The following is an 18,514-nucleotide window of genomic DNA, read 5'->3' as shown; positions in this document are numbered from 1 at the left end:
CGTCCTAGTCGTTTTTCAGGGTGCTGAATCCAAATATACAGTTAAAAAACCATTTTAACTGCAACAAATCAAGATTTAACCTCAATTTCTTCAACTGAATTCCGTCACGGGAATCTCCAAAAAATCACATTATAAACAACTCCTTAACGGATGGGTTCAACAAAAACTAGAAATAGAAATATGGGTTTAGGGTTCAACAATACTGGGTTCCCAGGATGGATTTTTCTTTGTATGGCGGAGGGAGAAAACGATAAATTCAAACGCCAAGACACACTTGCATCGAATTTAAACTCCACCGTTAATTTCACTCGACTGCCGACAAACCGGCAGGACCCACGTTCGGTTTCTGTTTCGATTTTGTGGAATGAGGAGTGTTCGGAGGGACCCACCTCCGGTTATGGGTCCACCTTCCTAAATGCAGCGGAAATCTGGAAGACGCGCATTAATTTGGCTCGCCTCCTCTGCAACGATTTTTTTCCTTCCAAAAAGAAATCAGAGCCTCAAACCCAAGAGGTTAATACGCCCAGGATGCACACCCTCTTTGACAGGCTCTAACAGATGAAATTTTAAGGAAAGTAGAGCATATGAAGAATAGATAGATGAAATTTTACAAGGAATTAGAGTGAAAGATGACAACATTTTTTATTTGGAGGGTTAGAATATGGGGATCATGATGCAAGGGGATGATATAAAATCATGCAAATGTAACTACTACTATTTTATGTAAGTTGTTTTTCCTTATTGAAAAAAGTTTAAGACATTGCCGAAATTTGAATTGAATATGGATATGGAGGACAACGCAGGGCCTGGATGCTCATCACTTGGGTATGGAGCATTCATGGAGCATGGTCCTTTTAAACCCGGGGGTCACAATGGCGAACTTTTGTTGAGAAATAAGTACTCTTGGAATACAGGTAACAACTCTGTTTTTTCTTGGATTGATTAGCAAAAATTTCCATGACTTGAAGGCTCAAACATAACTAGAAGCTAACTATATACCATGACATTTACCATGTGCAATTCCTTGAAACATAACTAGAAGCTAACTATATACCATGACATTTACCATGTGCAATTTTATTGATGACAGAAACAAACATGCTATATCTAGAGAGCCCAGTTGGTGTGGGGTTTTCTTATTCCAACACTAGTTCAGACTACCAGTATTATAACGATGCAATGACTGGTATGCTATTTGTTATCCATATTTCTTTTTGATTGCTGCAATGAAATATGTTCTTAGATTGATGATCATGGCAACTGTAGTTTTTGGGCAATATTGAATAAGATTATAACTGAACAGCAAGTGTCAACTAATGCAGCTGAAGACAACCTGTCTTTCCTTTTGAATTGGTTTGAGAAATTTCCGGAATACAGAGGTGTAGATTTTTACATAACAGGGGAGAGTTATGGAGGTATGACCTAGCGTTATCTTTTAACATATATTATGCTCACTTGTTCTTTTGAGCTCTTTAAAGCTGTTCATGTTGGTTGTTGTGTATCTTGTTTAACACTAACTATGTTGGTTGATGTAATCTTGCAGGACACTATGTGCCTCAATTAGCAACTCTTGTGATGGAGCACAACAAAAAGCCCAACATCAAGCCCATTAACCTCAAAGGAATTGCTGTATGTCTATCTTCTTTCACAATCATTTTAGGATTCTTCCAAGTAGATTTTGTTTACCTAAAGCTCATGTGATTATTGCATTCATTAACTACAAAGGGTCAGTCAACCAGGACAACCTTCATAATGAATGTAGCTAATGAAAAGGTTAAGGGCTTTCATTTCTAATCGTGCTATTGGGCAATCCCTATTAAACATGGGTTTTGCTTTCTATTTTAAGCTTGCTAGGCTCAAGGTCCAGCTTGAAATGTAACTCCATTCCATGTTAGTCTTGTAAGGCCTGTACCAAGGGTAAAATCACCGAGGAGATTTGAGTAATATTATGTTGTTGAGAGAATGTGCATTTCATCGTGAAACAATGAGTTCTTTCTCATGGGGGGCTTTTGTTTTTATTGTTGTAATCAAATCTAATCTATTTGTTTATCTATCAGTGCTCAATCCTTTGTACTGACATTTGCTTTGCCCCCTAAATTGCTTGCAGATGGGCAATCCTTTGTTAGACATAGATATCAGCATAAGCAACGATGAATTCTTGTGGTCAAATAGTCTCATCTCAGATGAAACTTACCAACTGACACAGTCTATGTGCAACAATTCCAAAAGGTGGAGGGAAACATATGTTCTTAACAATCTGTCTGAGGATTGCCAATATGTGTTCAGCAAGGTGAAAAGTGAAACTAGAAATATAAATTTGGAAGATGTTTCCTTGGGGTTATGTCTAGATGCTGGAGGATCCCAGGCAACAGGTTCTAGAAAACCAAGGAAATTTCTACATCAGGTAAGTCATTTACTCATCATAAATACAATTTGATGTTGAGATTGATAATCAATATGTGGTAGCATTGATTTCAGCCACTGTTGTTTCAGCTAGACAGAATTCTTCAGGATTGATCTCTGTTGTTGTTTGACAGGTTGAACATACTTTCACTAAGATTGACCTGTGCATACACTTCAAAATAAACCAATATCTGAACAAGCAAGAGGTGAAGAAGGCACTTCATGCAAACACTAATCTACATTGGGAAGCCTGCTCTTGGTATGTTTTATAGCATTTATATATTTGTTTAGTTTTGTATTTAGGATTATGCATTTTTATTTCATTACTAAGCAATCCAAAATTTATATCAAGAAAGATGCATCATGGGGCCAAAATTCAGTCACAGAGAATCCCCCTCCACTTCCCCTCCCCCACAAGAAAATTAACATTTCTGCTTTGTGCTACTTAATTTATATTTTTTAAAGTTTGACTATTGAATTCTGATAAATTTTGCAATAGCTAACACTAAAATTGGATTTAGGAAATTCCTCTATGATCAAACAAACAGAGGAATCAGTATGATACCAGTCCTCTCTGATCTTCTAAAGGCAGGTCTACGCATTACACTTTACAGGTAAATCGTGTTTTTGAAAGCATTTAAATTATGTTCCAACATTGGATTTACTGAAAGTAAAATCAAACCTACAGTGGAGATCAAGATTCAAAGGTGCCATTTACAGCGACAAGAACCATTGTCGAGAACCTGGCCAAGGAGCTTAACTTATACACAGTCATTTCATATGCCCCTTGGTACAATCACCAACAGGTAAACTCTCATCTTTTTTATGTAAGAACTCTGGTTATAAGCAGCATTTATGTAGATAGTGCTGATTAAAATTCAAAATTGAGCAGGTGGCAGGATGGACTCAAGCATACGGACATTCAGTGAACGGCAAAACTGAGAGTATTTTGACTTACGCAACAGTCAAGGGTGCAGGACACGAGGTTCCATATAGTAAACCATCTGAAGCATTGACTCTATACAGATCGTTCATCAGAGCGTTGCCTTTGCCTGCTTCGGTAAATAGCCTCTAGTGCAAAGCCAAATAAACTACTACGTTATTCCTATACAAAAAAATAGTTGTACCCTGTAGTGCAATGGCATTACTTCATATGTTAATACTGCATTGAATTTGTACAGAGCTTTCAACGTTCATCAAAGGATTGCCTTTGTCTGTTTTCAGGAAATGGCCTCTACTATAAAGCCAGATACACTACATTATTCTTATACAAGAAATATTTGTACCCTATAGGGCAATGCCAGATGCATTTCTTCATATGTTAATACTGCTTGCTCTGTTCTTTCACCATATGTTGTTCGTTATTCATGGTAGTGCTTCCTTATGAATATAGCGTTTTTTCTCAATTTTGCAAACTTAAAGAGTATTGCAAAAGCAACCCAATAGACCTAACCTTGCTAATCCAGTGAAACCCAAGCTTAAAATCATGCCTTCACAGTAATGGTGGGCCAGAATAACCTAACAAGGGAGACGACCAAGCTTTGTGGCAAATCCAAAAGAGACCAAGACACAACTAGAGCCAAAAAGATGAACCCAAACGCAATCATCTCTTCCCCAAACCCAGTTTACTCAGGTTGTATGCCATCTTTAGCACGCATGATAGGAATGAGTTTATGAAGTTATTAATGAAGTTTTTCAATCATCAAAAACCATTTTAATCTTACTCTCTTCTGATTGCATTGGAAATCTCAATACTTACTGGAAATCTCAATACTATGCGTAAAACATTTTCTTAAAACATGGAGATATGTGAAATGTTTTATTTATTGAATTCGCATACATGGAGATTGATGTTTGACTTAATCCTCTATTAAGAAATTGCTTGTATTTTCCCGGACAAAGTGGGATCAAGGGCCATGTTTTTCCTTAATCCCATAGAAAGTAGGGCATGTTCTTTCTTAATCCCCTCTAAACAAAGTATAACAAGCTATGGCCCAAGTGAAATGATTCCCCATGGGAAAACAACGAATAAATCCCGGCTCTTTTTGAACAACTGGAATTGAGAGCACTATGTTATTCCTTAATCTACGCTATCGAGAGCCATATAATACAAACACGTTAGTCTTTCCCAAGCTCCAAAAGGAATATGTCATGCCAGAATCGAAATACATCCATAAAAGGGAAGCATTGCATTCATTGATTTCCATCAGTTGTGCTTACACTCTAGTTCCTTAAGTTATCTATGGGATGTGACACTAGAACATCTCTGATAGATTATTTCAAGTCGATTTTTATTTTGATAGGATATATTTCATGTCGCTAATAGAGTACAATACAATCTATAATCCTTTGTCTTTTGTAAATTAGTTGTTGATTTTAATTCCCGGTAACAGAGTGCAATACAATCGTTATCCTTTTTCTTTTGTAAATATAACCAATATTTTATATTACTTGCATTTAGATTTTGAATTATGAAACCAGCGAAACTAAATAGTGAGAACCATTCATGTTAAGTTATTGCAGATTTTCTTTAATAAATTCATAATGCCAACATAGATAAATATTTCAGTCCGGTTTAAGTGCAGTTATATATACAACACACAGGGTGATCGGAGTAACACCACTATCATATACCATTAGTCTGTTACTGGTGATAGCAGTAACAATATTTAGTAGCTATCAAATTCTATCGGTGTGCAAGTGATAATGACTTTCAGAACATACGGTCTGATTTAAAATACTAACATTGTAGACACTAATACAAAAATTCCTAATAGTTGTTCAGCTGTTCCACACGTATGCCAATGCACACATTGGTATAACAAATTTTCATTAGAAAGAGCTTGCCATGAGGTATTATGTGTCAAAGGGTGGAGAAACATTAAAAGTGGGGAGGGTGTTAGAGCATTAAGGCTTGCCGAGCGGTATTTGAAATGAGTTGGTGGCATTTGGACACTTCGGACTGGCAGTTATATTAATGTTTGTGACATTAGATGGTACAGGTTTGTGAAGTGGCAGTGGAACAGTGGAGGGAGGTTGAGGTGGAGGGATGTGGTGCGGTGTTTGTGGTAGTGGGAATGAGTTGAGAGGTTAATTGGAAAGATGAGGTTGTATTAAGGATGGTGGAGGTGGGTGGGGAAATGGTAGTGGAGGGAGGTTGAGGTTGAGGTGGAGGGATGTAGTGAGGAGTTTGGTGGTGATTTGGTGGCATCTTGGGATTGGAAGGAGGTTGAGGTGGAGGCCTAAGGCGGGGAGATGGCTTCAAATATGACGATGATGGAAGTGGGTAATGAAGCTGAGAACCAGAGGGAGGTGGTGGATTTTTGTATGGTGATGGTGAAGGGTGGCTAATAGGAGTTTTAGAATTTGTTGGTGGTGGTGGTTATGGCAGATTTGTGTAGGTTGGTGGTGTAAGGTGGCTAATAAGAGTTTCAAGATTTGTTGGTGTTGGTGATGCAAGCAATGACGACCTATGATGAGAATGGGGTCTATTGATTGGATGCTTGTGTGGAGGATTAGGACGCGAAGTGGTGGTGGGAGAAGGGAGAGCAGGTTTAGACCTAGAAGCAGGTGGTGGGGGTGATACTTGTGGGGATAGTGGAAGTTTTGATATTGGAGAGCCACCATAGGAAGGAGAAGTAGGTGGTGCGAGAAATATTGGTGGAAATGGCAGAAGTTTTGGTTTTGGAGAACCACCACATGAATGGGAGCTAGCCCCTTGGAGGTGCACTACAACATTAGGTGGGCTGGTTGTAGGAGGTAGAAAGGGAGAACCATGCCCAATTGGTGAATGAGCACAAGGAGTGCTAGGAGGGGGTATGGCTTCTCCTTCCATGGGAGGTTCATCCTTGCAAGGTGGGTAATGTGGCTTTGTAATGAGCTTGGGATCCAGAGGAACATGAATGCATTTGGTCGAACTATGGTTGTTCCTAGTAGGGACCCCAAAATGCTTAACCCTGTTGTGGTCTCCATGAGCTGGTGTTACTAGGCATAGTGATCGAAATGCTATACGATGGGGGTTTTGCTGTAGAAGTTGTAGTGGCTGGTATTGTGGAAGCACTTGAAGGAATAGTGGGCATTGCTTTTCATCTAGATGGATATTGGTAGCCACCCACCTATCCCACCTAGACCTTCAGTCGGTTTCATTTGTTTCCATGTTTATTTCAACATTTACTATTTTTAGCAGTTTTTCGGGTCCTAAACTTCCGGAGCAGTTTTGACCTCCTAAACGACGCTTTTTTGAGGTCCACTGTTGGCCCATGGTGAAAGACAGAGCCTGCAAAAAATATTGTAGTACTCGGAGAGACCTTTCCAACAAGGTATCGTATGCGCCAAATGAAGATTATATGACCAAGTTATGACCCCGTGAAGTTGGTTGCCCAACTAACCCCAATGGGGCCCACAGAGTCTTGGTGTTACATCTCCTGGGGTTAGGGTTTTGGTTGTTTAGGGTTTTCTCATGTTTTTCAATAATAAATAGGTCATTGACCCTCATTGTAACACAATTTAGAGGCATGTAGCTGCCACATCTCTTCTTAGAGATAAGCTACCATCACCCAAGTAGTTATTTATGTTGCATCTTTGTATTTATGGTTATATTTGTAATTTGTTGTGGTCCCGTTTAAATTTGGATTAGTGGTATTAGAGCGGTCTGCTCTTTCTTTGTTTTTCTTTGCATGTCCCCAACAAGGTTAGGATATAAGGAGTTAGGTCTTGAACTGGTCGAACATTTGCAAGACCAACCTCGCAAATCCCAACGGCCTCCCATGGGGGGAGAAAAGAAAGACGAGGGTGCAGGAGATCCTTTCAAAATCTTACTCGAAGAAGCCCTCAAGCGACAAAGGAATGTGATGATGGACAACTTTGCACTTCCAGCAGCTACTTTGGAGGCGTCACACCCTAAGGTACAAGTTAACTTTGACATTCCATGTAGGGATATGTAGCAATCCATGTCAGTGCTTCTGACTAGTTTAATAGTGCATCCTCCATCTCCATGGATTTGGAAGTCATCCTCCTCCACTTTGATCGAGAATATAGCATTCTCATCAATGGATGCCCAAAAAGTGGTAGATTATTAAGTTTTTAAAATCTTGTAATTTTAGAGAGCTTAATTGAAAAAGGAAAAGTTAAAGTACCCTTTTCAAAAACAATGTTTTATGTAAGGATTATAATATTTATTCTCTTTATTTTATTTATTTATTCGTTCATTCAAAACCAGCTTCATGTATATAATGTAATAAGTTAAATGTTATTATAAATGTGATATTATAATAGAAACATTTTATTTTTTCATTAAAATTATTTTTCATATTATAATATTGGCTAATCAATCTACAAAAGGATCTAGAATCTAATTGAGAAGCAATACAACTAACACAACCCCCTACTTTTTGGTTGTTAGGTGCTCAAGATTGGTTTAACCTTTTAATAAGATCATGTCAACCATTAATTTTATAGACTCAGGTATTCACATGGTTTCATTTGTTATTTGATAATTTGTATGGTAATTTCACAATTGGATTAAGTAAATGTGAAAAAGTAAACATGAATTTAGAGACGCAAGGTAGTTAATATTTGAAATTTCATCAATTGATGTACATGAGACAACAAGAATATGCTAGCATCTTTCATTTATGACCCTAAGATAAAGATTTGGATTAAAAGAAAGATTAATCTATGAAGTTAAATAAAGGGATGTTTATTGTCGTATTTCTCACTAATATGTTGCAAATAAATTATCCAAACATGAGAACAATTACTCAACTAGGTCATGTGCTTTCATTCCTAGAAACTAGGTTCTAACTCCTCATCAAGTGCACACTTGTTCCTAGAAAACAAGAATTTACGTAAGATAAAGTGGACTTTACCAACAACGGTTTATGAAGCCATAGTTTTAGCTACCCATGGTATTTTCCCATGGTATGCACTCTCACATAGAGATCATTATGCATGTGAGGGAAAATGATGCATGTACATCAACACACCAATGCGAATCCATGTTAGGTACCAAATTACCAATATCAAGCCATGTTAGGTACCGAAGTACCAAAAAAATCCTCAGAAAAAAGATGAAAAAGGGAAAACCCAATGGAAATCCCCCAACCTCCCCCTAGATGGATAGTTTACAGATCAAGGATCTGATTATGAATCAATACTCAATATCGATGTGCTTGGTCTTCAACCACTAAACTAAATCTCTATAGAACTATATGGTAATCTAACTGTCACAAAAATGGTTGTAGGATAGTAATACTAAATGCCAGACTTAGTGAGAATATGTTGCAACTAAATGGCTTGTGTTTTTGCATTGGTTGCACCTATATATCTACCTTTATAATTGATATAGAAATGGTTAAGTGTTTCTTGCTTGACCAAAGAATGGGACTCAAACAAAAATTGAATACATAACCAAAAGTAGAATTATGATCTGTGGCATCACTAGCACAATCAGAATGTGCGTACCCAACTAGATCAAGAGAGCAATCTTCCAATTAATGGTATCCCAAAGTTGTAAGTACCCTTAACACAAAAGATAATTATCTTTGCATTTTTACAATGCATTTCATGAGACTCATGTATGTATCTCGAAACTACTTTAACAACATAAGAGATGCCAAGTATAGTATGGGTGAGATAAAGCAAACTCCCAACAGAACATTTATACTATACATTGTCCACCAAAGGGGTGTTACCACCATTCCCATTTTGAAGCTTGACTACTGAAAGAAAAAGTGTTACAATAGATTGGTAATTAGTTATCTGAATCTAGCGAGTAGATCTAGTACATATTTGGGCTATGGAATCTTGATTTCTAAATCAGATTGGGTGATTTCAAGATTAATAAATGAATGCAACAATCCAAATCACTCATGGAAAACTTATTATGAAGGAAGATTTAACCATAGCAATAGATGATGTTAAACTCCTTATGATTAGTCAATCATCTACTTAAAGAATTGTCAATAAGAAAGAGTCCACTTGTCAATATATGCAAACATTAGAATCCAAATTAAAATGAGGGAAATATTGGGACAAAAAGAAGGAATCCATCTTCACATACGAAGCTCATGGTGCCTTCTTGAGGCCATACAAAGATTTCCACATTCTACACACAAAACATGAATTTTAGATACACTCCTTTGGTTGTTCCATATACCTCTCCTTCTCAAAATCTTGATGAAGAAATGCATTCTTCACATCCATAGAATGAACCTTCCAACAATGAGTAGCTATAATGGCAAGCATAAGTTCAATGGAATCCATATTTGCGATATGTGCAAAGGTCGCATTGTAGTCTATGCCTTAGACATATACAAATTGTGTTTTGTACTCACCCACAAGTCCATTTATTGCCATGTTTGTTTGATAAATCCATTTACATTAAACAAGTTTCCTAATAAGAGGTAGTGGAGCCAACTCCCAGGCTTGGTTCTTCATTAGATATTGATACTCCTCCATGACAACCTCCCAATATGGATTACCTGCAACTTCTACTTAAGACTATGGATATATAGCAATGACCATGGATCAACGGATGGACATCGAAGGTTCTATAGTGGTGAATTCTTCTAGACTACCTTGAAAGTCTGAGCAAATTCCCCATATATTTGTTGGATCCCCAACTAGAGCACCTACAACTTGAAGAATTTTCTATGCCCAAAGTGTTTTGGACATTGGATCTGCAACAAGCCTTAAGCCCTAGATATTGAATGATTACATTTATATTATTATATTTTTCAAGGAAAAAAATCGTAATTTTCTATTATATTTTGAAAATTACATTCTAACTGTAACATGAGCATTCTCTAAGGTCCATCCAACCATATAACTTATCAAAATAAACATAGATACATTGCGATGAAACATAACCTTACATAATCTTACAATAGAGAAAAATACATCAAAAGACCATTTAATCAATAGTCAAGCATAAATTTTGGCACCCTCCCATTGTGAAGATCATAACTGAGTTACATTTATATTATTATATTTTTCAAGGAAAAAAAATCGTAATTTTCTATCATATTTCGAAAATCATTCTAACTGTAACTGTAACATAAGCATTCTATAGGGTCCATCCAACCGTATAACTTATCAAAATAAACATAGATACATTGCGATGAAACATAATCTTACAATAGAGAAAAATACATGAAAAGACCATTTCATCAATAGTCAAGCATAAATTTGGGCACCCTCCCATTGTGAAGATCATGACTGAGTCAAAAGCCACCTTGTCCATGCCAAGGCCTGTCGCAAAACCATAGTTGATACAATCTGACTACTGAGAGAGAACGTAGCATGTTACCATACTGTTATCTGCATCATTTTCATCCAAACTAGGTAAGCATAAGAGCTTCATATAACATGTTACCATACTATTTCCCACATCGAAACCGACCAGAGACCTATCCGTGCATAAATACAACATATAGAAGTTGTCCGTGATGAGAAAAAAATAAAAACACTGGCTCTGTGCAGATTGTCCTGTATAAATTGCCAACACTATGAAGAAGAGAGATAATTAGACTGCATCTAGGTTTCCCTCCTTAAAGGACCTATGGAGTTGAAAGCTTGTTCAACATCATTGTGTCAATCCACTATATGCCAGGTGCCCAAATCCAATGCAACACCTTGTGCCCAAATCCAATGCAACACCTTCTTTAGACAGAGCATCGACCTTGCTATTTCTCTCCCTATGAATGTGATACAAATATGCCCAAATCCAATGCAACACCTTGTGCCCAAATCCAATGCAACACCTTGTTCAACATCATTGTGTCAATCCACTATATGCCAGGTGCCCAAATCCAATGCAACACCTTGTGCCCAAATCCAATGCAACACCTTCTTTAGACAAAGCATCGACCTCGCTATTTCTCTCCCTATGAATGTGATACAAATATGCCCAAATCCAATGCAACACCTTGTGCCCAAATCCAATGCAACACCTTCTTTAGACAGAGCATCGACCTCGCTATTTCTCTCCCTATGAATGTGACACAAATATGGCATTATATTTAAGAGGAGGATCTCTTCTACTATAGGATTTATAGTGTATATACAAATATGGCATTATATTTAAGAGGAGGATCTCTTCTACCATAGGATTTATAGTGTATATATGGTATCTGGAAATTTATGATCTCTACATAATTATTTGTTCCCTGTCTTAGACCAGATTTCATCCTAAATGAGTGGTGTTTGGACAAATGTAGAGCTGCTCCTCCCTCGCTACTTCCTTCCGCAGAAACGATCAATGACTTCTTCAGGCATTATGCAGGGGTGAGTAATAGTTTCTGAATTTGAAATTAATGCATATATGGGCAAGGCATTCACAGTCACCTTATCCAGAGCGATGGATCGATCCTAGAATACTTCTGCATTACAGGCTAACCGTATGCTCCTTGATAGTAGTAAAGGAAGAAATTTGAGTTTTTATGGATGGACAAAAATACCACCAATGCTCCCACGTTACGTTATACATTTCACCTTTCCACTGAAATATTATATCTAAAGCCGCTATGGCTGACTCCCAAACTGTGTCAGTGAAGGGGCGTAGGAGGAAAGACGATTTATAGTTTCAACATTCCTTTTGCATAAAGGGCACTAAAATATCCAATGATGCCACGCCTTAAGAGTAGGTCACTTGTAGGCAACCTATTTTTCAGTAAGCACCACTGAAATAGCCTCGCCTTTGCCAAGCAAGCAATCTTCTAGAGCTTCCACCACCACCAAAACACATTTGGTGGTTTCTCTTCTTCAATTGAAAAGACATAACCATATTTCATAGAGTAAATTCCAAAGGCATGAGCCTAGATCAGTGCATCCTCACTCTCTCTTATTCAGAAATGGGTCACGTTAAGGTTTGCAGTGAATCTATACTAAATGCCAAACCAATTATCACGGAGATGAAGTTATTGGGCAGCGCCTAACTAGCCATATATAGGGTATTCAATGCCCTGGAAGATGCACGGGACATAACCCGCTAACACGCGAATTGCGAAATTCGCCACTAAATAAAAAAAATCAATTCGTGTGTTAGCGGGCTATGTCCCGCGCATCTTCCAGGGCATTGAATACCCTATATATGGCTAGTTAGGCGCTGCCAAGTTATTGAGGCATCAATCCATCCTTGATCCCATAAAGTCATGTTATCGTCATCAACAATCGGTGCTAAGGTATGTTGACCCTGGGCTCGGAGGAAAGCAATTAATTCAGCTAGAAGACAATTATCAAAGTTATCAATGACTAGTTGCACTATTATATTAGTCATGTAGAAATAGATTTTGTAAAAGGACATCTTAAGATGATTCAATTGGACTTGAAGTGTTGGAGACATCTATAGACTATGGATAATGAGCATGTTTTTTTTTTAATGCAATTTTTATCATGAGTATGGGAAGTTTGCCAAAAGTTGTTTTAATACTCAAACATCTCAACCACTTTCTAAACTATCTATATTTTTTCAAAATATTAGGAAGTAAGGATCTTTCAAACAAGTTTCAAGAAGGGAAAATAAACAATAGGAAAAAGAAACAATAGTCTACGAGGAATTAACTCGATATCAGGCCTATGTGATGCCGGAGCATTAAACCCAAGAAACCATTTTTTCTATACCCAATAGAGTCATAAGATTTTTTGAGAGGGAGAGATTTTCTCCAACATTAATTTGTATAAAATCTAGAAATTTTATGTAATTACATGTGTCCATGCCCAAAAGAATTTGGATTGTTATGGTCGTTAATTTTTTTTGTTGAGCTGGAGCTTTATGGTCAAATGAGCCTTTGTAATAATGCCAAGTGACAACCTAAGGTGTTAGCTAGTTTTTGAGTTGTTAGGACAAATGTTCATTTGTCTCGGTTTGTTAGGATATTTTCCTGTCTAGTAGAAAAAGTGCATATATAGTAAAATTCAATGGTGAGGGGTCTCTCTCAGTGGTAGAGTGAGATAGAGGTTCGGGAAGGTCTGAGAAAAATTAGCTCGATGGAACAAAGCTAGAAGAGCCTTAGTGAGCTTAGGTGAGAGTCTCATGAATCAATTTTTGTCCACCAAAGCTAGGATTTAATTCCCATTCAAAGGAGTTAATAGCTTTTGGGAAAGCAAAGTAAGGCATGTGGCACCTATTCAATTAATACGTCATGTTGTAACACTATGAAACATTTCTTAAAGGTTGAAAGAGTCATCGAAAAAGGGTTGGGCCACACACCCTCGACCAATCCCTGTTAATCACATGAGAGATGAATCGTTCAAGCTCATAGTTGGTCGGTTCCTGTTGGACTGGTATCACATCGCTCATCCTCCACCATTGGATCATTTTCAACCATTCTGAGAGGTGACAAGGTAATGAACCCTCATCGATTTGAAACCCAAAATCATTGTTTGTCATCGATCTCAGCTCTCACCCTCCACTATTGAATGGTTTTCGACATTTAGGGAAGGTCACAAGGAAACAAGTCCTTATTGGCTCGAAGCCCCAAATGGAATCGAACCCTCGAATAAGCTTGGAGCCCTGAAATAGAGGTTGACCCCAACATTTCGTTGCTAGAGCCCTAGCTAGCATGAATTGGCGAAGTAAATGCGAAAGGGCAATGAATGCTCGTTGTTGATGCGGATACATCGCATATCCTCATAGAAAATTGGGAGAACGCTAGTAGAACATTGACCACCAGCGCACGACCATTTGGAATATTTTAATTGGAGACCCAAGTGCCTCAGCCAAGGCCTTAACAACAGAATCATAGTTGATGCATGTCTATAATAACTATATAAAGATATAAAGAATTTAACCCAGTAGCTCTAGTTGTGTACATTGGGTGTGAGTATTGGGTTAATGCCCTTGCGGGGTTTTAAACGAAACCACAAAATAGAAGGGGGGGATATTCCTTGAAATACGTATCAAAGGCAAGAGGTGGTTAAACCGGGAGTAGTGAGAAGGGTTCAAGCACTTATTCTCTTGGGAAGAAATAAATTCAATAGGAGTGTAATTTAAGTTATGAATAGCATTGTGTATGTTGGTAAATGCTTTCACAGAGAAAAAAAAATGTGGGTGAAAGTAAGATACAATAATATTTCCAAAAGTTCTTGTAGTTATAATGGTACAAGTCCAATGAAAAAATATGAACAAAGGGATAGTTGTAGTGGAGGAAGAATTGCAACTGAGAACTAGTTATTTTCTCGAGGGGAGGAAATCCTCAGCGTTGGACAAGTAAAGTTGCTATTTAAAGGCTTTATTTTAAGGAAACTAACAATTGTGAGTCACAGTCGGGATAGGAAATTGGTAGTAGCCATCACAACCCTAGAATTTTTTATAGATGAACTAGAAGCGCATGTGGAACTCTTAGAGGAAAAAGAGAAGATTGTGGCAGAAAAACCCTCACAATAGGAGAATTTGTGATAATTTTTTAAGAGAATAGAATTAGTAGTGTTCTCAAGGACTATGGCAGAAAAACCTTGCAATAAGGAGGCCGCATCTGAATAATTCAAGCTAAGGTTAGAAAGAATAAGGGGACAAAGGAATTCCTCAAGGAAAAGAGAACAATAGAAGTTATCAGAAGGTGAGAAATAGGTGCAACAACCAAAAGAGAATAGGAGGCCAAAAAGGTTCTAGTGATGGAGAACTTGTCATACCAAAAGGTTGAGCCAGTGGGGAGAGCTTGGTGAGGTATCTTGTGGAGGATGTTTTGCAGGTCATGATGAGCATGAGAAGGAGAAATAAATGACCATTGCTAGTCATGATAAGGGTTCAGGTAAATTCCACAGTAGAGGAAAGAAAGATGCCAAAGCAAATGGCATAAGAGGAAGAATCAATGAAGGGGTATTTGACAAAGAAATAATTGATTTAAATGAAAGATTCAACATAATTTTGTAGCTTCTACATGAGAGGGAAGAAGACCGGAGAGATGGTTGGGTTTTGAGGAAGAAGAAGGTGAAATGGTCTTTGCTACAAAGGAGGTTGAAGCATAGCCTAAGTTCTTCATTAAAGAGGAATGAACTCAGGAGAATTGAGTATGAAGGAGAGGATGTCTGCTTTTGTGAACCCAAACAAGGATCAATCCTTGGTGAATATGATGGAGATAAGTAGAATAGACTCATAGAAATTCCCATGAGTTGTGATAAAATTGTAGGACAACAAATGATGTTAGGAGCATTGGAAAAGGCTCAAGAGCCTCATGTTTTTAAAATTAATTAGTTTTGTTCATGTGCAGGTCATGAAGGTGGATAATTATTGCAACTTGTCTGTTAGGTCCCTATACTACTAGTGTAACCCCTTATTGTTATTACTGCAACCCCCTTATTATATTGTTGTGCCCATGTAGTCCCCATATTGTTATTATTGTTCCGCATAGAAGCCCACTATTGTTATTGTTGTGCCCTTATATTATTATTGTTATGTCGACTATGATTACATTATGACTCCTTAGACTCCTATATATAGAAAGGAGGTCTTGTCATTTGTACCATTCAAGAATTGTTCATTTGTGTAATGTAAAGGAGGTTGCCCCTTCGAAGAGGCTGATTTCTAAGGCGTTGATCTTTCTTTTCTATCTTTTTGTGAGTTGGTTTCATAACATTTGGTATTAGAGCTTTGGATTCTAGGGTTTCACTGCTCCAAACAGGGCATCGTGGAATTTTCGCTATAACTTTTTTCTGCGACATTTCAGAAGCTAACAAAAAAACCCATTTGAGCTGAAAGCTCACTGAACCTTGGGTCTGAATTTCAAATCTTGACACTCTATATTTTCGGAGATATGATCTAAGGAAGTTAGGGTTTTTGCAAGCTACAGAATTCCATCTCAAACATGTCATCGTGGAATTTTCACTATAATTTGTTTTCTACAAAGGTTCAAACTCTGAAATTAAAACCCATTTGAGTCGTAATCTTGGTAAAGCTCGAGGCCAAATTTCAGATATTGTTTCGCTATATTTTCGGAGATAAGGTCTAAGACATTTAGGGTTTCTGAAGGCTCCCTAATTACATACCAAATAGGTGACCTTGGGAAACTCATCATAACTTTCTCTCTGAGCTTTAGATTGAAATTTCATAAGACGTTACAGAAATAGGATAGACTGTACTTTGTTGTGTATTTTGGTCAAGTCCGAAGGTAGAAATAGTGAGATGTGGCATTTCTTACTAGTTCGCTCTACCAAACTAGTCTATAATCAAGTCATCGTAGGATATTTGGCATAACTCTTTCTTGAAGAGTCCAATATTGATCAGACTAGTGGGGTTAGAAAGAGGACTTAGAGATCTACCATAGGACGCAATTTCAGAAATGGGAGATCCGAAATTACAGAGTTATGGTCATTTCAAGATCGAGCTCCTAAAATTAAGAAAAAACAATATGAGGAAGTTTGATGGCAATGATCCGGTAAATTGGATACTATAGATGGAACAATATTTTGATATACATGATATACAACTATTACAAAAGGTATGTATTGCATCTTTAGATTTAGAATCGAATCAATTTTTATGGTATAAAGGGATTTGTTCTCGTAAACCACTTGTCACTTGGTCAATTTTCACGGAGGAAATGATAGCACATTATGAGGATACAAAGAGCAACACCTTCTTTAGCCAATTGATAAATCTCAAACAAAAGGGTTCAATTGCAGAGCACATTGAGGACTTCCAAAAATTAAATATAAGGGTAAATGATATTCCAGAGAAGCAAAGGATTGATGTCTTGATAGGGACTTTAAAGGATAACATTCAACATGAGGTTCGTCTTTGGGAACCTGATTCATTGGAGAAGGCATTCAGGTTGGCAAGAAAAATTGAAAGCGGAATTATGGAAACAAGGAATCCTACCACTCACAACTATAAATATGGAAGTGTTTTTTCTCCTAGCCCTCCACAACCTACAAGGTTTACACCACAATAATTTGAAGAAAAAAGAGAAAAAGGGCTTTGTTACATTTGTGATAACAAATACACTAAACATCATAAGTGTGGTGAGAAGAAATTATTTTACATAGATTGTGAAGAGGAGGAAGAAAAGGATCAAGAAACATCAAAATAAGAGGATATACACCAGAAACCAACCCCAAAGAAAGAGGAAATGAATCTAATCATATCTTGTAAAGCATTGCAAGAATTACCACTCCTCAAACTCTCAAGATAGAAGGACATATCAAGAAGAAAAAGGTTCAAGTGCCGGATTTTGACCGGAAAAACCCACCGGAAAAGCTTCCAAAAAATCTCTTTAAAGACAACTCCTTTGGGTCACCGAGCGACTGTCAGTAACTTGTAGGGCATCTCAGGAGTGAAGCTTCACGTTTTAGAATTCGTGTGCACCGAAACACACAGACCCACCGACTTAACTCATGCGTTGATTAATTCAAATTCAGTACATGTAATTTACTTAAAATAAAACTGCAGTAATTCGAATTGAGTAGCCGTAAGAGATAAACGGAATTTTGTGATAGTGGAGTGGCCTTTTAAGAGTAAAATAAATCTATTGTATTTAGTAGAAAATTATATAATAAATTGATTGATTGTGAAGCAAGTGGTAATAATAATGAATAGTTATGTAAAGTAATGTGAATTTTAATTGAATGTTATTTTTTGATAATAATATTTTTATTAAAAAAATAAATTATATATCACATAATATAAAATTGTATATATGTAGATATTATTAATTGTTATCTTAAAAATAAATGTTTATCTAACATGTGTTTAAAATATAATATATGTGTTTAAAATATAGGTATAGTTGACAAATTATATTTAAAATTGTGAATCTATGAATTTTATAAATTTCATAGTTGATAATAATTTGAGTGACATTTTGAATATAATTAATAACAATATTTTGAATATTGATAGAATTTAATTTTGAATGTATATTAAAGAAAAAACAAGAGTATTTTATTTACTTTGTGGAAAAATATATTAAACAAATTATATAGAAACAGATTGAAGTATAAATAGTTGCAATTGCAATTATTTTTAAAAGCATTTTGAGGCATTAACACTATTTAACTTTCTTGATTATTGATTGGTTACCTAATATATACTTGTCTATTAATTTAGGATGTCAATTTTATTTATTGTTGGTTTTCTTTTGATATAGCTATTAAGGTGGTGGATACTAATAGATTA

The 18,514-nt window shown here is 36.8% G+C and overlaps 1 protein-coding gene across 1 annotated transcript; it reads left to right on the top strand.

Annotated features, from left to right (window-relative positions):
• Nucleotides 1–235: 235 nt before the first annotated feature.
• LOC149207589 (serine carboxypeptidase-like 46) lies at nt 236–3,681 on the top strand. Its single transcript, XM_089393917.1, has 10 exons — nt 236–704; nt 804–914; nt 1,091–1,186; nt 1,323–1,415; nt 1,544–1,629; nt 2,108–2,404; nt 2,538–2,662; nt 2,925–3,017; nt 3,092–3,209; nt 3,296–3,681. Exons 1-10 carry the CDS (start codon nt 662–664, stop codon nt 3,476–3,478), a joined length of 1,245 nt encoding a protein of 414 aa, XP_089250043.1. The 5' UTR covers nt 236–661; the 3' UTR covers nt 3,479–3,681.
• Nucleotides 3,682–18,514: the final 14,833 nt, after the last annotated feature.

This window comes from Pinus tabuliformis, chromosome 1_2, assembly GCF_031772625.1.
Source record: "Pinus tabuliformis cultivar Carrire ecotype Pingquan chromosome 1_2, CPIR1, whole genome shotgun sequence".
Taxonomy (NCBI): domain Eukaryota; kingdom Viridiplantae; phylum Streptophyta; class Pinopsida; order Pinales; family Pinaceae; genus Pinus; species Pinus tabuliformis.
The sequence above is the reverse complement of the archived record's forward strand: the minus strand, read 5'-3'. Positions and strand labels throughout refer to the sequence as shown.